At 36.0% G+C, this 21,315-nt stretch overlaps 4 protein-coding genes across 6 annotated transcripts; 3 read left to right on the top strand and 1 right to left on the bottom strand.

Annotated features, from left to right (window-relative positions):
* The first annotated feature begins 1,078 nt into the window (after positions 1-1,078).
* Positions 1,079-4,042, top strand: LOC111778075 (probable protein phosphatase 2C 35). The gene is made up of 2 exons (XM_023657716.1): positions 1,079-2,804; positions 3,714-4,042. Exons 1-2 carry the CDS (start codon positions 1,887-1,889, stop codon positions 3,849-3,851), a joined length of 1,056 nt encoding a protein of 351 aa, XP_023513484.1. The 5' UTR covers positions 1,079-1,886; the 3' UTR covers positions 3,852-4,042.
* A 1,856-nt stretch (positions 4,043-5,898) lies between these two features.
* Positions 5,899-7,188, bottom strand: LOC111778959. The gene has a single exon (XM_023658973.1). It carries the CDS (start codon positions 6,972-6,974, stop codon positions 6,384-6,386), a length of 591 nt encoding a protein of 196 aa, XP_023514741.1. The 5' UTR covers positions 6,975-7,188; the 3' UTR covers positions 5,899-6,383.
* A 2,736-nt stretch (positions 7,189-9,924) lies between these two features.
* On the top strand, positions 9,925-14,293 carry LOC111779411 (uncharacterized protein At4g15545-like). 2 transcript variants are annotated; one of them, XM_023659583.1, is made up of 9 exons: positions 9,925-10,287; positions 10,384-10,452; positions 10,851-10,904; positions 11,288-11,357; positions 11,558-11,653; positions 11,869-12,126; positions 12,919-12,961; positions 13,829-13,907; positions 14,069-14,293. In XM_023659583.1, exons 1-9 carry the CDS (start codon positions 10,006-10,008, stop codon positions 14,159-14,161), a joined length of 1,044 nt encoding a protein of 347 aa, XP_023515351.1. In that variant the 5' UTR covers positions 9,925-10,005; the 3' UTR covers positions 14,162-14,293. The 2 variants fall into 2 exon arrangements, with proteins under 2 accessions (XP_023515351.1, XP_023515352.1); XM_023659584.1 differs by having other exon boundaries at positions 9,926-10,287; positions 11,561-11,653; positions 14,069-14,281.
* A 1,591-nt stretch (positions 14,294-15,884) lies between these two features.
* LOC111778289 (receptor-like cytosolic serine/threonine-protein kinase RBK2) lies at positions 15,885-21,249 on the top strand. 2 transcript variants are annotated; one of them, XM_023658011.1, is made up of 10 exons: positions 15,885-16,148; positions 16,681-16,806; positions 17,358-17,527; positions 17,651-18,049; positions 18,158-18,409; positions 18,483-18,637; positions 18,942-19,021; positions 19,765-19,900; positions 19,988-20,137; positions 20,860-21,249. In XM_023658011.1, exons 1-10 carry the CDS (start codon positions 16,111-16,113, stop codon positions 21,034-21,036), a joined length of 1,683 nt encoding a protein of 560 aa, XP_023513779.1. In that variant the 5' UTR covers positions 15,885-16,110; the 3' UTR covers positions 21,037-21,249. The 2 variants fall into 2 exon arrangements, with proteins under 2 accessions (XP_023513779.1, XP_023513777.1); XM_023658009.1 differs by having other exon boundaries at positions 16,678-16,806.
* The last annotated feature ends 66 nt before the right edge of the window (positions 21,250-21,315 follow it).

Below are 21,315 nucleotides of genomic sequence, written 5' to 3'. Positions count from 1 at the left end.
AGCGTGTAGGCAGGCTTTTTTATGCGCAACTAACGCCAAATGCAGTGCCCAGAACCAGCAGCCTTATCCACTTCCATACTCAAATCTTTTCAAATCCTTCAAAATACCTCATACTTATAATCGTCAGTCTCACAGTTTTAAAAAACGAATATTATCGAGAGATTAGATTTTCATACATTTATAAGAAACATTTCGTTCCCATCTCCAATTAATGTGAAATTTCACAAGGGGGTTAGCATTCTCGCTAGCACACCGCCGCCCAGTATCTAACTTTGATACAATTTTTAACCGCTCAAGCCCACTACTGACAGATATTATCCACTTTGACTCGTTATATATTACCGTCGTGCATTTTGTAGGTAAGATTTGAATTATCATCTTTAAAATTAAAAGAATTAATAATAATAATAATAAATAAATAAATAAAATTAGGCTGGGTTATTTTACTCTCACAATAGGGCCTTGTTTGGGCCTATTGGATCTCCCAATGGGCCGAAAAGGCCTGTTGGCGATATAAAAATATTAATATTTGAATGAATTAGTAATTTTTTTTAATAATTTTTTAGTTCGATAATAAATGTGAGGTTGGTGGAAGAAGAAAGCGAGTGTTTTGTACCCTTAAATATGCTTTAAATTGACCTCACAAAATTTCTACGCATCAAACGGTTAGAAATTTGTGATCACATTTGTCCCATAGAAATGGTTGTAGTGGATCATTCAACCAAGGCACTAAAATGATTGGGGGTACAAAAATCAGATTTAAGAGCTCTTTAATCCAAAAAGGGAAAAAGATTCAGATTCACATAAAAATGAAATTTCAAATCAGAATCTTTTGATAAAGTTTATTTTTTATTATTTATTATTTCGCTAAATACAAATTTTAATTAAATATTTAAAAATAAATAAATAAATATTTTACTTTTATTAAAAACAAAAATTTAAATAAACAAAAAAAAAATTATAATCTAACTCATTAAATTGGGCCTAGAAAAATTAATTCAATTAAAAAAAAAAATAATTATAAAAAAAAAAAAAATGAAAATATGGGTTCACAGTTCACGGGAAGCTATTATAGAATTCACCTGTACCGAAGTGCTGGTTTTTTCCATTGCGAGAAAAACTTGGCGTGTTTCAAGATGAACACATTTTTCTTACTGTTCTTTGGGTCACTTCGATGTCCAATCTCGTGCCTTTCCTATGTTCATTCTCTCTCTCTCTCTCTGTTCCTCGATCACTGAAAGCTTAGAGTGATTTTCGTAAAACCCCACGATTTCATTACAGTTTCTACCAAATTTTGTTCTTAGGGTTGATTTTTTTCTTGATTACTTTAGCTTTTTCTAGCGCCTCGAGCCGTGATCTTTCTCCAAAAGCGATAAAAAACTTTCCAAATTCCATTTCACCTTCCGCTTTGTTGTTTATGATTTAAACACACTGTTTCTTATCAATCACTCACTCACTCACTTCAAATATGTCTTTATTTCGGTACTCTGTTTATTTTTGGTTGTTTAGAGTGATTTCTTGATTTTCGATCTTCTATTTGGTGCTTGCTTTTGCGTCAGGGAAACTTTTGCTCCAAGGAAAAGAAAAGGGTAGTAACTAAGCTTAAAGAGATTTCTCTCATAGGTTTTTGCTGTTCATTCTGTTTCAGGCTCTGTTCTTTTGCGTTTCCTCGTCTTTTCTTCTGAGAATATGGGCTTTTCCCCCTGGAAAATTGATGAGATTTGGTTTCATAATGTCAGAAGCATCTGGATTTGTACCAAGAGTTGAGTATTTCATAGTTTAGCTTCGATTTATGTTACTTCCTCTTTGAGGACTTTCGTCGAACACCTTGTCGGCAAGTTCGAACTCGGTAGTTTTTCTGGTTTTTCTCTTGCTGCTTTTGAAAAATGGGTTGTATCCACACAAAATGTTGCTGTCGGTACCCAAAATCATTGGTTGGAGAATCCCAGGACTTCCACCAAGGGGTTCCTTACTGTCTACAAGATAACAACACTGTGATAGAAAGAGCATTGGAGCTTATTCCTGTGGCTTCCCACAACTATCATTTGGATTACTTGGTATTGGCTCAGCGTGGTTACTACCCTGAATCTCCTGATAAAGAAAATCAAGACAGTTTCTGTATTAGAACAAATGTTCAAGGTAACCCAAATGCTCATTTTTTTGGTGTTTTTGATGGGCATGGTCAATTTGGAATGCAGTGTTCAAATTTTGTGAAGGATAGGTTAATAGAAAAGCTATGGAATGATCCCACATTGTTAGATGATCCTGTTCAAGCTTATAATTCAGCGTTTTTATCCACTAATGATGAATTGCATTCAAGTGAAATAGATGATTCTATGAGTGGAACAACAGCAATTACAGTCCTTGTTGTTGGGGATACTCTTTATGTAGCCAATGTGGGTGATTCAAGAGCTGTAATTGCTGTTAAAGAAGGGAATTGTGTTCTTGCCAAAGATTTGTCAAATGATCAAACACCATTTAGAAAGGATGAATATGAGAGGGTTAAGCTTTGTGGAGCTAGAGTTCTTAGTGTTGATCAAGTGGAAGGACTTGTGGATCCTGATATTCAATGCTGGGGTGATGAAGAAAGTCAGGGCGGCGATCCGCCTCGACTTTGGGTTCAAAATGGGCTGTATCCTGGGACTGCATTTACCAGGAGCATAGGTGATAGTACCGCCGAGCAGATCGGTGTAAATGCTGTTCCTGAGGTTTTAGTTCTTCAGCTCAACCCCAATCATCTTTTCTTTGTGGTTGCTAGTGATGGAGTTTTCGAGTTCCTTTCAAGCCAAACTGTTGTTGATATGGTATGTAATGCTATCAATTTCTAGCTAGATTTAGCAAACCACGTTTCGTTTACATCTTTCTTTGATGAATTCTTCTTGTTTATGATATCTCGATTGCCTTGTCAATGTTTTGTATGTATGAAGCACATGTTAAGATATTGATTAGCCTATCTTTATGTGAGATCGCACATTGGTTGGAGAGGATAACGAAACATTCCTTGTAAGGGTGTGGAAACCTCTTATTAGTAGACTCGTTTTGAAACCGTGAGGCTGATGGCGATACGTAACGGGCCAAAGCGAACAATATTTCTAGCAATGGGTTTGAGCTGTTACAAATAGTATTAGAGCCAGACATTGGGCCCCAAGGTGGGTGGATTGTGAGATCCCACATCGGTTGGAGAGGAGAACGAAACATTCTTTATAAGGGTGTGGAAACCTCTCCCTAGTAGAAGCAATTTAAAATCGTGAGACTAACGGCGATACGTAACGGGTCAAAACAGACAGTATTTGCTAGCGGTGTGCCAGGGANAGGGGGGGGGGGGGGGTAGATTGTGATATCCCACATCAATTGGAGAGGATAACGAAACTTTCCTTATAAGGGTGTGGAGCCCTCTTCCTAGTAGAGACGTTTTAGAACTGTGGGGCTAACAGAGATACGTAACCGGCCAAAGCGAACAATATTGCTAGCAATGAGTTTGGGCTATTACGCTTTATTTGTTTACTTGTTGCTCTTGCCTTTGAACTGCTGAACACAATGAACAAGATTCCTACCGGCTAATTTGTACTACTTTTTAGTCATAACTACAGAGATCTTAGATCATTATATATATATTACTCTTATCATCCCTTTTTCATTGCAAATTATGATAATTTGGGGTCATATCTTCTTTCTACTTAACAAATTTTGATGTTTTTTTGTTCTCTATATAGGCATCAAGTTATGCAGATCCTCAAGATGCATGTACCGCCATAGCTGCCGAGTCGTATAAACTATGGATGGAACATGAAAATCGTACCGATGATATAACCATCATTATTATTCATATCAAAGGCTTGTCTAATGTATGAAGTACACAATAATCATTTTGGATACATTTTTCATGCTCTTGTATATGATCATGGCATAATTTTCCACCGCAGAATGCAGGATTACGTTGGACTGAAAAAAAAAATGATGACAAATTTTTTTCTTATATCTGTTATCCTTTCATATAAGCCTATGTTTTGACTTGAAAATTAGTGGTTCAATGCTTTGTTTATATTCATTAGCTTGTGAACCTTGTTGCTCCTCCCTTGTTTGAGTGGTTGCTTTAGTCAGGCGCTGAGAATTCTTCAAGCATAGGGGAGTGGTTGCCCGGGTTTCTTGAAAACGTCCGGGTCGAAATCTGGCTTTTGCTGATCTACTAAACTCTCAACATGTCGTTGCAATGGAACCCGGTGATCATAGTTCCAACCCGAAGTAGTGAGAGAGTTTTGTAATGGTAGTCTTTCCTGTTCTATATCTTTTTAGTGCTGAATTTAATCGTTTTCATTGAGAAAAACCTGTTTAGGACTCTAATGTTGCTGTAACATTTCTCCACTAAGACTTGAAATGCATCCTGAAAGGTAAGTATTGACTAACAATCAGATTAATCTTAGTTTTGCTTAGAAGCAATCGCCTCTTAGTTTCTGACCTCACTTTGTTTATGCCTACAGGTGAAACAAATACTCATCTTTCAGCTTAGCATTCCACCAAATAAGTTGATAGAGAGTGGGGGGTTTGTAACATGCCCACAACTAACAAGTATTGTCTGCTTTGATATGTTACGTATTGTCGTCAGCCTCACGGTTTAAATTGTGTTTTAGAGGTGGAATGTTTCATTCCCGTCTCCAACCAATGGAAAATCTCATATTCACATCCCCTCCCTGTTGGGGTCAGTGTACTATCGTCAGCCTCACGGTCTAAACTGTGTCTACTAGGGAGAGGTGGAATGTTTCATTTTCGTCTCCAACTGATGGAAAATCTCATAATCACACCCCCTCCCTGTTGGGGTCAGTGTGGGAAGGTGGAATGTTTCATTTCCGTCTCCAACCGATGGAAAATCTCATAATCACACCCCCTCCCTGTTGGGGTCAGTGTCCTCCGCCTGGTGTCTTAGCTCTATTACCATTTGTAACAGCCACAAGGCCGCTAGTAGATATTGTTGGAGTTAGTGTACTATCGTCAGCATCACAATTTTTAAATGTATGGGAGAGGTTTCCACACCTTTATAAGAAATGTCTCATTTTCTCTTGCTTAAGATGGATCTAGTAGGGAGCCCGGTCAATTCCATGTATTCTCTCATTTCAATGTTGCTCATGTTAATACAACAAAATTATGTATCTAGTAAAGTCAAAATCTCGTAACACTCTGCTCCTATACAGATATGAACCTGAAGTGAAGGATGAGCATTCGTTTAGCTGCTCGACTTTCTCGTCCGCGTCGCTCCGAGTGAATTCTCCAGCGGCGGCGACACAAATTATGCAGAATCGAAACACACAGAGGTAAAGATTATGTTTTCTTAATCTGGAACACTCATATAAATTTAAGGAATTTCAAATAATTAAAATCGGTGAAGTAAAAAGAATCCAAATTTAATAAAATATATTAGAGCGTGTTCAAATTTAATAAAATATGCATAATATCAAAAAAAGAAATTATTTTAAAAATATACTAAATTGATTATGTAACCTAATTAATATTTATTATTATTACATGCTGCCCTGCCAGCTTTTTTATTCTTTTTAGAAAAAGAAAAAAAGATGTATCTTTCTTGTGATTCCATCCTCCACCTACCGAACTCAAAACCCTTTTCTTCTCCTTCATGTCTCCCATGTGCCGCCGCTTCCCTGTCTCGAAAAAAGAAAAAACAAAAACCAATGGCGGCGATCATGATTTCAAGGAATGCACATCAGAATTCCATCTGTTTCATTTCTGTACTGTCTGAATTTGACTGAAATAACTTTGAATTTTTGTTTTCTGAGATGATACGACGAGCTCGATGTGATCTTTAATGGCGGGTTAATGATTCTCTATGGCGGAAATTAGACATGGGAGAGGATAGAGAAGAGAATTGAGAGGAAGAGGAAAGGGGAGTTAAAATCAAATGGTGAAGAATTGCAAGAACAATGGCCATGGCGGCCAGTTCTCCAAAATCTTCATCAGAATTGTTTCTTATTATTATGTTAAAGATTCATAATATCATACAGAAGAACGAAAAAAGCTCTAACAAAGCCTTTTGACTCGAAGGAATTCACAACAGAGCAGAAAATTGATCATTCAAAGCGCAAACTACTTCTTCCGGCCTAGGTTTTAGCTAAATTCTTACAATACACAGAATTTCTTCCCCGTTTAACAAACCTGGATCATCATAGGTACATAATATTATGATTTTTTGTTTTTTAAATCTGATTTACCTGTCTCGTTGGCTCGATTTGCAGATCTACCACCGTTTAAAAAAATCATGGCAGTTCAGATCTGGACAGATCGAAAGAGACGTAAGAAAGATGAGAGATGAGAAATGGACGAGAGGTGGTTTTCACTACGAATTTCAGATCCAAATTCACGATCTGGAGAAGATCTCATGCGTCGAGACGAAGCAACCGCCTCAGATCTCTTGTGGCCGAGTCGTCAACGATGGTGGATACCTGTTTCTTCTTCGAGAACGACGGTAATGGAAGAGAACTAGGAGATGGAGACATCGAAAACGCTGATCCGGCGTAAACATCAGCTTTTCCAACAATCGGACACCTAACGTCGACGATCCGGATCTGCTTCAGTACCATTTCCGGCGCCGGCCCCAACCTCTCGGTCCCACACACGACCAGATTATCAGCTTCCTTCTTCAGAGCTTCGCCCTTCGTCTTCAAATCGAGCGATTCACCTCGCCTCAAGATCGTAACATTTTCCATCACCAAACTATTCGTCCTGGTCTTCGAATCCTCGGAACTCGATCTCTTCGAGACCGACGGCTCCGATTGATTCGAAACAAACCGTTTCCGCTGCTCCGGCCGCTCCGACCTAGCCGCAGATTTCCGGTTGGATCTAGAATTATAGTTATGAACATTCGAATCAGAGTTTCCATAAGAACTCCGGCGACGACAAAAGGCCACCAGTGGAACTCCGATCCTTCCTTTCAAACAATCCTGAGGTCGTAGAATCTCAGTCCCCATGGATGAAAGATCTCAAAATCCCTGAGAAATCTCCCAAAAAACAAACGAAAAAAAAAAAAAAAGTAAAAAAACCAAAAGAGCAAACGCTACGGGGCTGATGAGTTCCCTTTGTCTGAAACTAGAAGCTCTAACACTCGTCTCTTCTTCACGCAGGGACCAATAACAGAACGGGAGAGACTGGAACAAGAAGAAGAAGAAGGGTATAATCGTCTTTTCANCTGCTCTGCAAGGCTTTGTTTGGAGTTCAGAAGGCGTGAGGGGGAGAGATATAAAGGGGAAAAAAGCAAAGAGAGAGAAATGAGGATAGTGAAATACGGCGTCGTTTCGAGGATGGTGAAGACGAAAAAGAGAGCGTTGATCTAATCTTAATCTCACCGACCTCTCGCAAAATGACGCGTGAAAACAGAAGGCGATTGGCCGCCTTGTTTGAGCAAATAAAAAATTAACTAAAAAAAATGAGAGTGGAGTACGTGGCGGAAGACGACTCCGTCTTTCAGGGGGTCCAACTCACACGTACCCCATTTTAACGGGAACCGTCATATCGCCGTTACGTTGGTTCGCTTTCACGTCGCTGTCTTCGATTATTTATTGAATGACGCCGTTGGTGCAGGAGGTGTTAGTTGTCGTTTTGTGATCTCTCTTGGAAGGTGGGCCCCTACGTGCTGTGGTTGGACTGGTCAGGACGGTAACCCGCATCAATTTTTTACCTCTATTCAACGATTATCTCAATAATCTGAAATTTAAAAAATATATATATATATATATATATAAATTTAACAAAACTCGAATTTTGCAATTAAAAAAATACAAAACAAAAGTAGTAACAAAATAAAAAAGTGAGTGGACCTGGAATTCTTATATTCCCAAGAAAGAAAAAAAAAAGAAAAAAAAATGTTTGTTTAGGGAGAGAGAATATTAAAGAATAAAAAGGGAAAAAAAAAAGTAAATTGTTAATATATGGTCGAAGGAAATTTTTTTTTTAAATTTAAAAATATTTTTGAAGTTTTTAGAATAATTTAAAGTTTTAAGAGTATTTTTTTTAAACCATTTTAAAATTTTAATTAAATTTTTTAAACAATATTAACTATTTTTTACCGGTCTATTGGCTTTTTTAGATTTTTTTAAAATTTCAAAAATATTATTAAAATTTTTAAAAATTTATGAGTATTTTTTTAAGATAAAAATAAAAGATAAATAGTGTTTTTATTAATTTAGTTTTAAGTTATTTTTTTTACTATTTCAAAAGCAAGAGAAAAAAAAATCTCTTTGACCGAAGTTTCATCCACAAGTGGGTGACGTGGAATTAATCAATTTCGATGATTTTCAAAGATCTTTTAATAATTAAAAAATAAAATAAAGAGGGACCAGCAAGTTGAATGTGACGTGTCGAAAGATGCTCTAAAGAAGTCCGATGGGAAAGTCAGAAGAACCCTCCGTTGTCGGGCGAACACGTGGCTTCAAACTAGAGGCCGCTGCGAATCTTCGTTTATTAATGAAATTATGCATAAAATTCAGTTTTATTTTCTCAATAAAAGTAACCATTAATTATTCTAACTTTCATTATAATTTTTAGTTTCTAACTTAACTTTGTTATATTTTAAAATTTGATGTAAAAACTATTCTTAAAATTTATTAAATAAAATCTTACCTACGATATTAAAAATAAAACACATATTGAACGTAAAACAATTATAATTACGACACGTACAATGATATCATACACTTGTTGTTGGACATTTTAAGCTATAGTTTTAATTACACGTCGTTATTCAGCTATAACCATCAAATAATATATTCGTTCGAGGTTATGAAAATATCAACGCACCCCAACAATTAGTGGTTTAGATTGATCAGATCTTAGCCACACAAAAAACCTAACCCCTCAAATTTGGGACCGAGCTCTCTCTTTCACCCATTTATGTTTTCGGGTCCTCGTGGTTATGTGTCAATTTTTAATCTATAATAACTGACAAGTATTATCAATTTTTAAAAAATAAAATAAAAGTTGTTTTTATTAAAATATTTAATTATTGTTTATTTAAAATATTATTAAGTTTATAATTATTGTAGACATGAAAAATATTTTCGGTAATTGAGCGAAATTGATAGCCAGATTATAACATTGGGCTGCGGCTATGATGAGGCCCATTGGGCCAAGGCCCACCCCACGGACACATCATAGAAATAAATTGGATGTGTGATAGAAAATGTTTTGTCTTGTTTAAATGCCCTATCCGCTCACATTCTTCAATCAAAAACCACATATTTTCTTCCCATACGTAAATTTCAACAAGATAAGTATTTTATGGTGCAAAAATTTATATTTACTTTTTTTTTTTTATATATAAAAAAACAAAATTAAATGGACCGATTTTCTCCATTAAAGACTTATTATATAAATAACACCGACTTAATTCTAATTATTTTGTTCTAAGGCAAACTTTCAGATATTCACGACTCAGAAACACTTTTTTTTTTTTATTTATTTATTTATAGGGTATGAAATGAAAAGGCGGGCTAGACTACTAACATACGTCTATTAGTGATTCACCCGACCCGACAATACCTCATTTTTTTTTTGTTATTATCGAGTATCGTAGTCACTAAATGATTTAGTAGTCCGTCCCTAAAACAAGCTGTGCAATGTCCTTTATTTATATGTTATTTTTGGTAATATTATTCTATCATAGTTTATTTTTCTTTTAAGGTTATACTCGAAGGGTCACGTTTTTAAAATGAACTCTCATTTATTAAAAAAATCACTGAAAATAAATATAGTTCTCTTGAAAATAATAAAATTACGGTAATTAAACAGTAATTGATAGTTACTGTAAATTTAAATATAGAGTGAAAATATTTGAAAAAGGTTGAAAAGAATATAATTTTCTAGAAAATGTTACATATAAAATAAAGTTGAAGGGTTAGGATAAAGCGTTAATTGTCTCGCTTTCTCACGGTTGGCGCCACAGTCGATAACAGAAAAAGAAAAAAGAAAAAGAAAAAAGAAAAGGAAAAGGAAAAGGCGAGAGAAATGCGGGAAGAAGAGGAATCTGGTGTAGCCAATTTCGGGCTTCCCGAGGAAGTGCTGGAAGTCTTACCGTCGGATCCATTTGAGCAGCTCGATGTGGCTCGGAAAATCACTTCCATTGCTCTCTCCATGCGTGTTTCTGCGCTCGAATCCGAATCCTCCGCTCTTCGTGCTCAGCTTTCCGAGAAGGACGCGCTCATCGCGGAGTTGCAATCGCAGATCGAGTCACTCGATGCCGCCCTATCCGAGAAATCCGAAATTCTCGCCCGCGCCGATCAGGAAAAGGTTCAGCCGGTTTATTTTTTTACTTTTTTATTTTTCTATTGCTGCTTGACTTTGTTTTGATTTGGATTATGCACTTGTGCTCACTGCAATTTGCAGGAGACGTTGTTGCAAGAGAATGCATCGCTTTCTAACACCGTGAAGAAGCTTACTCGAGATGTCTCGAAGGTATGGTCTTAGTTCTTAGTCGTTCGTTGTTTGTGTATTTTGGAATTTCCGCAACGATTAGTTACACTAACATTTCAAGTTAATTACGATGAATATGCAAATTTTGGAAGTTACAATGGAGTCAATTTGTGATTACCATTAGGATAGGATTTCCAAATTTTTGGAAAATAGTACTATAAATCATGACCTATTGACTTCCAAATTTTTGTTCTGTCAATTGACATAGTGGTGTTTTTTGAAATCCATCGTAAGGTTCATAGTTTTATTTTTATCTGGAAGAAAATGCTGGAACTTTTTGAATCAGCAGGCAAAAGTGTAGGGGACTACTTCCATTAATATATGTAAAATTTGTTATCTTCTCTGAAATAAGAGGTTCGACTATCTTGCATTGTTTGCAGTTGGAAGTCTTCCGAAAGACGCTAATGCAGTCCCTACACGAGGAAGAGAGCTCCGTAAGTTTTCTTTATCCAATGCCTAAATTGCTATATTGGTACCTAAGAAGCATATGATAGACACGAGACATAGCCTAACAAGTTTTCAATATACATTGGACTGGGACACGTTATCCAACAATAATATCCGTGCTTCTTTGATTGACCCTTTGTTCTATATCCATCAACACCCTAATTCTGATTCCAACTTTAACGACTTGCTTTTCGAGCTCGTCGAGTTACGGATCATCACTATTGATAGAAAATTTTAAATGGAAAGCAACAGTTGGTAAAAACATAAACACTCATTTATAAACATACTCATAAAACATACGATAAAAAGTTTTTGAGAAGCATGCTGAAGTCAACATTTTTTTATATCAACCCTCTTTGTGCTACTACAGACAGGAAGTTCAGAGGCTGTCGTTAATCTAGAGAGTCAGGAAAGTTTGCCCTCTGCTCCGCAGGTTGGAGGTACTATAAGTTACTTAAAGTCAGTTTCTGTGTTTGCACATTATCGTTGTTCATAGATTGATTTTTCATGGTTTACTTGTAATTGTAAAGCACATAAATGATTTTATATGATAATCAAATTGGTTACTTTTGTACGGACTCTCGCAATTTCCCTAATGTATGCCTTCGGTTCTGACTAGTACATTTTCTTTTTGTTTTAGAAGATGATTTATCATTGCCACCATCTAAATACTCGTCAATCCAGAGCAACGCCTCTGAAACAGTGAACCCTGTAAAAGATGAGCCTGAGGCAGATGGTAAGATTTCTACATGTTATGATATTCTTTCCTATATGTAATACACGAAACGAACTGATAACTGTAGCAAATTGCTGATGTATAAAATTACAAATACCAAGGGCGGCAGGCTTACGTTTAATCATTTTAATTAACACAAAAAAGGTTTGAAACTGATTTAAATCTCTTAGTTCTGGTTATGTTGTTTTTCACTTTTCTTTATTCCTATGCTGCAGTGGCAGCTTCAAGACCTCGTGTATCGAACAGCCTTCTGTTAGCCTCACAGACTAGCACACCTCGGCTGACACCTCCCGGTTCTCCCCCTATTTCTTCTGCATCTGTGTCCCCTACCAGAACATCTAAACCTGTTTCCCCAAAGCGACATTCAATGTCATTCTCTGTTTCAAGGGGGATGTTTGATAGAACCTCAATGTATTCTTCTGTCTCCAGCAATCACAGTTCAGTTTCAAGCCCTCATGCAGGGGCTCATACTGGTTTGCTCCTAAAACTCTCTTCTTGCAAATTTGTAGTTTAGAATTATGTTGGTTGCGCATATTTTAGAGATCTTAAGGAATTTGTGGGTGTACTTTCCAAATGCGAATTTGAAGAAAAGAACTCTGGTTGGTTATAGTAGTGCAATTCCTGTTGGGCAATGTTGTTGTGTTTCTTTTCTTATCCCTCTTATCTGATTGTTTTGCAGGTCCCTTCTACACATTTGAAGTGATTTTTAAAAAAAAAATCACAAAAAGGAGTTNCTACATGCGTAAATTGTTTATTTAGAATCTATTTACCAAATTAGTCATTCTAAAAAATAATTCGATGAAGAAAATTGNGAAAATTGTTTTTTAGAATGACTAATTTGGTAAATAGATTCTAAATAAACAATTTACGCATGTAGTCTATTTGATTAATCTTCTTGTCGTCAAGTAATGCTACCTTATTTTTGTTAAGATTCTTGAAACTATATTATTTTCTCAAGTACAGTAAACATGAAACTTGTGCTGAAAATAAGGTCACATGCTTAAATTTCATTTCAATGATCCTACTGGATTATGTATATTATGTTAATGAGGGTTTGCACTGTGTGATTACTGTGTATCAGATGCATTGATGATTGTACTAATTAATGAACAGTATAAATATGATGTAAAATATTTCCATGACTATCAAAAGTGAGACGAGTAGTATACCTTCTGTGATTGTATACCCACCAAGACATTATAGATTGTCATTGCATTTGAATAATGTAACTGACATTTTTAATCATCTTTATCAATTGTTTTCAGGACGAACTCGGGTCGATGGAAAGGAATTCTTCCGCCAAGTGAGGTAAGATCTGGTAGATGCATAGAGTTTGAACATCAAGTACTTTTAGAAAGTTAACGGTACCTTAAGAAGCCTGGATATGGATACAGATACGACTACATGTACACCGTGCACGCCAGTTTTTAAAAATCTAGGACATAATTACTAAAATATATGTTTTAGAAAATGTAAGTTCATATGTTTATGCATTTATACACTTAAAAATGAGTTTCATATCCTTCACTTTCAATTCTTTTTGTTATGTGCATATTTAGTATTCGATATGTGTTTAACAAATGTTAGATCTATATTGGCTTTGTACAATTAGTGTCTAACATATTTATTGTGCTAGCAAGTGTCCAATATGTGTCCAACAAATGTCGGAGTGTCCAAGTGTCATCGAACAAGCTAGCCACACTAAAATGTTCATGCTTCTTTGGTGTCACTTGTTTAGCTTATCTTTAATGATTAGTTAAAATACCATTTTGGTCTCTATATTATGGAACTTGTTCCAGTCTATTTTCAAATCTCTATGCTTTCAATAAATTTTAAAACGAGTTTGAAGTTAAAAGAAAACATTTATGCATAATATAGATATGTTTCTCAAATTCCTAGAGGAAGAGTCACATGAACTGATGATGAGGAATAATTATAAGATCAATCGAATGTTTAGGAAATAAATTGGACATCGACTAAACTAGAACGACTTTTAAAGTATGTGAATCAAAATGATACTTTAACTTGTTCAACCCAGCAGGATCAGTTAGTGCACTCTACACCAAGTGTTTTCAGCCACCATTTTCCTTTTTCTATTTCGTGTATTTGTGCTTGCTGATTTTACATTTGATCATTATGATTTATGAGAGTTTCTAATTTTCCCCTCTCCTGTAGGAGCCGATTGTCCTATGAGCAGTTCAGTGCATTCTTAACCAATGTCAAGGAGCTGAATGCCCATAAGCAAACAAAAGAGGTATTCTCCTCTCTCTCCTTCTCTATCACGCACACGCACACGCACACGCACACGCACACGCACACGCACACGCACACGCACACGCCCACGCACACGCCCACGCCCACGCCCACGCTCTAGTGCATGGTTAAACATTAATGGATTATCGTTGCATACTTCAGGAGACGCTTCGGAAGGCTGATGAGATATTTGGCCCGGATAACAAGGATCTTTTTACCATATTTGAAGGGTTGATTACTCGTAATGTGCACTGAAAATGCTTTGGATATAGTGTATGTAAAGTTTATAAGCATCGTCTGCACCTGTCAACTTCTATTTATTGTATGTATTACATATATTCATTTTGATTTCCATGAAATAAAATTTCGAACTTAGCATTATTAATCTAGAGGCCTTAGTTATGAGAATAAATGGAGTGATATTTATTAGGACTAAATCAGACGGCTTTGCTGTATTCAAAAGTCTACTCATGTAAACGTGTTATTGTTTTTATGAGTTATGCATATGATCTACCGTTTTATTTATTAAGGTAAGATCGTGCATCGGTTGGAGAGGGGAACGAAACATTCTTTATAAAGGTGTGGAAATCTCTCTCTAGCAGACGCGTTTTAAAACCGTGAAACTGACGATGATTCGTAATAGATTAAAGTGGACAACATCTACTAGTAGTGGGCTTAGAACTCTCATAGTTAGCCAGTTCCNGTAGTTCTGTTCTTGCTTTCTCTTGCTCATACTTGCGTCGATCATCGACTTGGATTCATAACCTTAAGTTGCATAACAGGAGCGTAGTTGACTAGTTTATATCTTATTATGTTTTCGTGTATGTTTCGAAAAAACTCGGTGATTGTGATTGAGAACCATTTCTCGGTGTACAATTTTTTTCAAAAATAATTATATGGTCGAGATTGATAGATCCAATCTGTTAAAAGAAGCAAATTTCTGGTAGGCTTTTTTCACTTCTTTAAGAAAGGCTTTGAATGAAACACGACTTTTGGTGTATCATGGGATGTGCATTAATGTGTATAATTAATGGTTATTGAGTTCCAATAAAGAAAATCGTTTAAAACTTTTTTTAATATATTATATTAATCTCTACTTAAAAAATAAATATGTTACTCTTTCATTAATCATTAACCATTAATATAATTTTGGGTAAAAAAATATTTTTAACCAATATTTATTTTCCTTTAATTTCTATTTAGTCATTAAAGTTTCAAAAATTACATGAATGGTACTGTGTTTTGATTTTTTACGAAAAATAGTTGGCTCTTAATTGATCTAAGGGAATGATCGTAAAAATATTGACATATGCTAATTACAATATTTATTTTCCTTTAATTTCTATTTAGTTATTAAAGTTTCAAAAATTTCATGAATGGCACTGTGTTTTGATTTTTTACGAAAAATAGTTGGCTCTTAATTGATCTAAGTAATTGATCTAAGGGAATGATTGTAAAAATATTGACATATGTTAATTACAATTAATGAATACGCGTTTTTTATTTATTATTATTATTATTATTATTATTATTGTATATAGAGATCAAATAAAAGCCAATTTAAGAATTAAATAGAAACTTAATTCTAAAGGGGAAAGCTTAGATTTCAAATTTTAATTTCATATAGTGTTTTATTGAACTTAGTTTTTGTACGTAAAATTTTGCATTATTTTAAATGATTTTTTTCTAAATTAAAAATATTATTACAATGAGATTGACGGTTATTATAGCTTTAAAATACTATTATAGCTTGAGAAACGGTTATTTTGCATAATTTAGTTTTTTTTTTTTTTTTTTTAAATATAGAAAAATCCGTTGGTTGTGATTTATGCAAAGGAGATGGAAGGCTGAGATTTGGCACAAACAAAACAGGGGAATTTGAAATGCCACGTGTCAAAAACTGAAAAGACAAGAACAGATTTTCCCGGGAAAATTACAACTCCTCAAATGGTCGCCGTTGTTCATTACAGAATGACGTACAACTTGAGCGAATATGCAAATTTAAATCCGAGTATGGAGCACCAAATTTCGGAGATCAATCAAGAATACTAGCTACGTTGGAAATGGCGATTTGAATTCATGCGGACCTTTACTCTCCTCTTCCTCTCTATCTCGCCGTCGTCGAGTCTCCTCTGTTTCTTCCTCCGTGATTTCCTTGGAAGCTCAAAATTGCTTCCTTCTTCTTTTTCCCGTTTAGGAGATTCATGGACTCTGATCCTGAATCTCCGGCTTCTTCCACCAGGTAATTATTGTTGTTGTTGTTTTTATTATTATTTGCTTTTGATTTTGCTTTCTTTTTCAGCTTTCGCGATGTGAAAATGTATGAGATCGTTTGATTCTGTAGGTTTGCTGATTGCAACGTTTGGAATTTTGATTTCACAATAGCTATTTCTAGGTTTCTGTTTGCATGTTTTTTAAAGAGCGACACGGTATTTGCAGATTTCAACATATGCGCAATAGTTCATGTTTAGAAGTAATGATTGAAAAGACTGTGTGTGGTTGAGATTGACAAGTTGTTTCTTTCTGAAGTAATAAGATGTGAAAATGTATGAGATCATTTGATTCTGTAGGATCGCTGATCGTGACGTGCGGGATTTTGATTCCGTAATCGTTATTTTTAGGGTTCGGTTTGCATTTGTTTTCAAGACATTAGGGAAAATATGATTGTTTTCTCCAGATTTCATTAGTAGCACAATTAATAATCAAGTTTACAAGTAAGGATAGAATGATTGAGGTGCTTGACCCTGACGAGTTGTGGTTGTTTTCTGAAGTAGTAAGGCGTCCGAGCGAACGTTGCAAAGATCGAAGGTGTTGGAACCTTCAACTGTAGACAAATTGGATCAGCAAGAGTCGGAGGATATAGCTTGGTGCGATTCGATTGAACCTCAAGCGTCCGAAAGGTTTTTCCCTCTCTACTTGGATTGCATCACATTTATTTGTGTATGTTCCATTGATTGTTTTCATTTTTTTTTTAATCTTTTAAATTTCTAGCAGTCCCTGTTCTTGGCTGGATGATGTTTCGAAGGTATTCTTTAGGCCTTTGCGCCTTAGTTTGGATATGAAAGAAAATTGATGAACCTAATCAAACCATTAGCTATCGGTTTGGACATAAAGAATGGAAAACAAACGAAACTGGCTTGATTTTGCACATCCCTATTACATGTTTGAAGATTTGGCATTAACAAATATATTTGTTTGCATTTCTAACAAATATTACAATTGTTGGGCGGGGATTTGAAACGGTAACCCGTAGGGCGAGTTCAACCTATAACTAAGATAATCCTAAAGTTGGCCTATTCTATTTTGTTGGTTCTTCCTTGTCTGGTTTATACTTTCTGCAATTTCCTGTTGGCCATTTCTTCTTCATTTTTATATTGGGTTATTTTTGGAGATTTTTCCTTGGAGCTTTTATGCTGTCAATTACTTGTTGACATGGAAATTTGTTGAGCAGCAATGATTCAGGCGACACTGTTGACGAAAACCAATCAAATGATCAGACCGAAAATCAATCAAGTGATCAGACAGAAAACCAATCAAATGATCAGGCAGATCAAGCAGTGGGCACTCCCACTTCAGGGAGCAGAAGAGTGCGTGGATTCTCCGACACAATTGTCATTCATGGTATGATAATCTCTAAGTTTCTACTATGCTCGTATTGCTTTGAAATTTGTGTTTTGAATTAGGAAGATCTCTAAGCTCCTGCAAGTATTTAATGTACTAATGTTATGGTTCTATTCTCGGTAGATTTGAGATTATTAGATTTGGACGTTGAAAGAAAAAATGAATCATCTCCAAGAGGGGTGCTCGAGGACTGCTCAAGAAACTTGGATTGTGAAACAACTACTTCCCTGGCCAGCACTTCCGATTGGGAAGATCATCCGGACTCAAGAAATCTGAGTCATTGGAAAGGTTTCATTCGCTTACTGATGAAAGGACCTCAAATGCGATTTCAAACCTTTCCTCCTCTTAAATCTGTTCCAAAGCTCACCAGAAAAAAGAGCAAAAGAATTAGAGAGGATGTTCTTCCGACGTTATCACCAGTGATGGACTCTGCCATAGAGACTGAGTTCTGCTACTTCAGATCTTCTTGGAAGAATTTCACACTTTCAGAGCTGCAAGCTGCAAGCAATAACTTCAGCCAAGGTATATTTCTAAACGCCGAGATAGCCTTGTTGATGGAAATTTTGATGCCCTCCCTTTTTATGGTATAAGTTTGTATGCTGATAAACACCCTTTTTCTCTTTTCCAAAGAAAACTTGATTGGTGAGGGCGGTTATTCTGAAGTTTACAAGGGGCAGTTGGAAGATGGGCAATTAGTCGCGATCAAGCGGCTTACAAGAGGCAACCCAGAAGAGATGACTGCAGACTTCTTGTCTGAGCTCGGAATTATAGTTCATGTTGATCATCCTAATATTGCGAGTGTAATTGGGTACGGAGTTGACGGGGGAATGCACCTTATACTTCATTTATCACCCCATGGGAGCCTGGCATCCATACTTTATGGTTTGTTCTTCACTGTCAAGCTTTTGCATTTCTAACAGCTTAATTTATCGCTAATTCCGCCGGTATAATGTAGAATCAAAGGAGAGACTGGATTGGCCAACCAGGTATAGGATTTCTCTAGGAATTGCTGAAGGTCTTTTGTATCTTCATGAAGGCTGCCAAAGAAGAATAATCCACAGAGATATTAAGGCTGCTAATATATTGCTAAGAGATGATTTTGAGCCTCAGGTATGCTTATATGCTTTGTGACAGCTATCCGAGTGTTGCCTCGGTAGTCCCAACAATACATTGTTGCAGAAGAAATGCAGGAAAGTTGAAAATGTGCAAACATAAACGATTTTCCTTTGCTTTGCATTCATACATTTCGATTGGCTCGTAAATTTCAAGCATTGAGAGTGATTACATCAATTAAAAATCTTTACATAATATCTGAATATCCTGCAGTTTCAAAATCTTTCGTACTGCTGATTCGCAAAAGAGATACATTATATGTTTCAAATTTAGTTTGGTGACTGCTTGAAAATGAATCCAGATTTCTGACTTTGGGCTTGCTAAGTGGCTGCCAGATCGATGGACTCACCATACTGTGTCAAAGTTTGAAGGAACATTCGGGTACGTGGATTGAAAGTTATTACTAAGAATTTTTTAAATCCTACTCATGAGATCTCACATCGGTTGGAAAGAGAAACGAAACATTCTTTATAAAAGTGTGGAATTCTCTCCATAGTAGACATGTTTTAAAACCGTGAGGCTGACTGGGCCAAAGCGGACAATATCGGTTAGTGGTGGATTTGTGCTGTTACGTTAGTATTAGAGCTAGACACCGAGCAGTGTGCTAGCGAGGATGCTGGACCCCCAAGGGGGTGGATTGTGAGATCTTACATCGGTTGGAGAAGAGAAACGAAACATTCCTTATGAGGGTGTGGAAACCTTTCCATAGTAGACGCATTTTAAAACCGTGAGACTGACGGCGATACGTAACGGGCCAAAGCGGACTATCTATTAGCGGTGGACTTGTGTTGTTATAAATGTATGAGAGCCATACACTAGACAGTGTGCCAGCGAAAGGGGGTGGATTGTGAGATCACACATCATTTAGAGAGGGAAACGAAACATTCCTTAACAGTGTGCCAGCGAAAGGGGGTGGATTGTGAGATCACACATCATTTAGAGAGGGAAACGAAACATTCCTTATAAGAGTGTGGAAACCTCTCCCTAGTAAACGTGTGCTTAAACTATGAGCTTGATGACGATACGTAACGAGCTAAAACAGACAACATCTGTTAGTGGTAGGTTTGGGATGTTACACCTACTCATCCAACATCCTCCTTTTCTGACTCATCTGAGGATTATAGGTACCTTCCTCCCGAGTTCTTTATGCATGGAATTGTTGATGAAAAAACTGATGTCTATGCCTATGGAGTACTGTTGTTGGAACTTATTACGGGACGACGAGCAATAGATAGCGCACAGCAAAGCCTCGTGATGTGGGTAAGTCAGCTACTTGAACCTCACTTTTGCCAGTTCTTTGGGACAATTTTGTTTATCAACACTGGTCTGTTTTAAAACCATTTGCAGGCGAAACCTATACTTCTTAAACAAGATCTCAAGGAGCTTGTCGATACATCACTTGCTGACGCATTCGACACCCAACAAATGAACCGTTTGATATCCGTAGCTTCAATGTGCATAGATCAATCTTCAGTTCAACGGCCAGAAATGAGTGAGGTATGCACTTTTTCTTGAAGAAAATATTCGATTTTTCTCTTTGAATAACTGTCAAATCTAGATAATCCTGATTACCATGACCAATCTGACTGATGTAATGTGAATTCCAATCCTCCCATTGTTCATCATTTTCCTTGTGTTTTATCTTATTAAAACTTAAAAAGATACCTCTCTTTTTCCTTCTCCCGTCTCCAATCTTGCTTCAGGGACAAAGATTATCATCCCTGCGTTTGAGCAAGAGACTGCCTTTCATTTCTAAACATTGAAATTGGACAAGTTTCCTAGAGAAGATAAAATTTTCTTGGGTTAAAATTGTTCCATTTTAGTTAGTGTACTTTCAAACATTCAACATTCAATTCTATATGTTCATTACTTAGTCCATGTTATTAGTTTATCGAAACAAATAGTATCAATGAGCTTTTCATCCATAAATTTTGAAAACATATTCACATGGTGTATTTGTTGAGGATTGGTGAGAGAGTAGTCCCATGTCGACTAATAATTGGAGAAACCAAAAGCAAATCCATGAGAATCTCAAAGTGGACAATATCATATAATTGTGGAGAATCTCTCTTTTTCCTTGTCCTTGTATCCAATTAATGCTCATGTTTGTCATTTAAACTCAACGAGTTTCCTAGAGAAGATGAAGTTTTGTTTCTTTAAGATGTTGTAAGTCGGTATGAAATGATTTAAGTAGAGTATTTTGGTACATTTATATGCAGATTGTTCAAATTCTGAAAGGGGATGAAGATAGTTTGCAGCGTGTAAAGCGACAGAAGTCAAAACTTCGAAGGACATACTCTGCAGAGCTTTTGGATGCAGAGGAGTATAATTCTACGAAGTATTTAACTGACATGGATCGACATTTGGAAATTGTTTTAGGAACGTGCGATGTTTAGATAAATTTATACCTAATTCTCATGCATTTATACTCGATCAAATGACCCCAATATGTTTATGTTCTCTTCTTTGTATTTCTAACTGATAGGGGTATAAGTACAAATTTTTATATTTACGCAAGTACTTTCAAAGGTATATAACCATGTACTTAACTAACTTAAATTTGAACAATATTGCCTCCGACATATAAATATGGAGAGGTCTATTACTTATTTTTTCATGTTATTATTATTTTTTGTTTTAATTTCTGAGATACTTGTTAGGGTAAAACGAGTGAA

This window comes from Cucurbita pepo, chromosome LG17 (assembly GCF_002806865.2).
Source record: "Cucurbita pepo subsp. pepo cultivar mu-cu-16 chromosome LG17, ASM280686v2, whole genome shotgun sequence".
NCBI classification, from domain to species: Eukaryota; Viridiplantae; Streptophyta; class Magnoliopsida; order Cucurbitales; family Cucurbitaceae; genus Cucurbita; species Cucurbita pepo.
The sequence above is the reverse complement of the archived record's forward strand: the minus strand, read 5'-3'. Positions and strand labels throughout refer to the sequence as shown.

What these genes read in the sequence shown, in the direction of transcription:
- LOC111778959 (XM_023658973.1), bottom strand. Translation starts at nt 6,974, where the DNA reads ATGGGGACTGAGATTCTACGACCTCAGGATTGTTTGAAAGGAAGGATC.
- LOC111778289 (XM_023658009.1), top strand. Translation starts at nt 16,111, where the DNA reads ATGGACTCTGATCCTGAATCTCCGGCTTCTTCCACCAG. An exon ending in CCTGGCATCCATACTTTATG is followed by an intron (nt 18,410 to 18,482) that starts GTTTGTTCTTCA and finishes GGTATAATGTAG; the next exon opens with AATCAAAGGAGAGACTGGAT. An exon ending in AGCAAAGCCTCGTGATGTGG is followed by an intron (nt 19,901 to 19,987) that starts GTAAGTCAGCTA and finishes AACCATTTGCAG; the next exon opens with GCGAAACCTATACTTCTTAA.
- LOC111779411 (XM_023659583.1), top strand. Translation starts at nt 10,006, where the DNA reads ATGCGGGAAGAAGAGGAATCTGGTGTAGCCAATTTCGGGCTTCCCGAG. An exon ending in CTCTGCTCCGCAGGTTGGAG is followed by an intron (nt 11,358 to 11,557) that starts GTACTATAAGTT and finishes TTTTTGTTTTAG; the next exon opens with AAGATGATTTATCATTGCCA. An exon ending in AGATGAGCCTGAGGCAGATG is followed by an intron (nt 11,654 to 11,868) that starts GTAAGATTTCTA and finishes CCTATGCTGCAG; the next exon opens with TGGCAGCTTCAAGACCTCGT.
- LOC111778075 (XM_023657716.1), top strand. Translation starts at nt 1,887, where the DNA reads ATGGGTTGTATCCACACAAAATGTTGCTGTCGGTACCCAAAATCATTG. An exon ending in GCCAAACTGTTGTTGATATG is followed by an intron (nt 2,805 to 3,713) that starts GTATGTAATGCT and finishes TTCTCTATATAG; the next exon opens with GCATCAAGTTATGCAGATCC.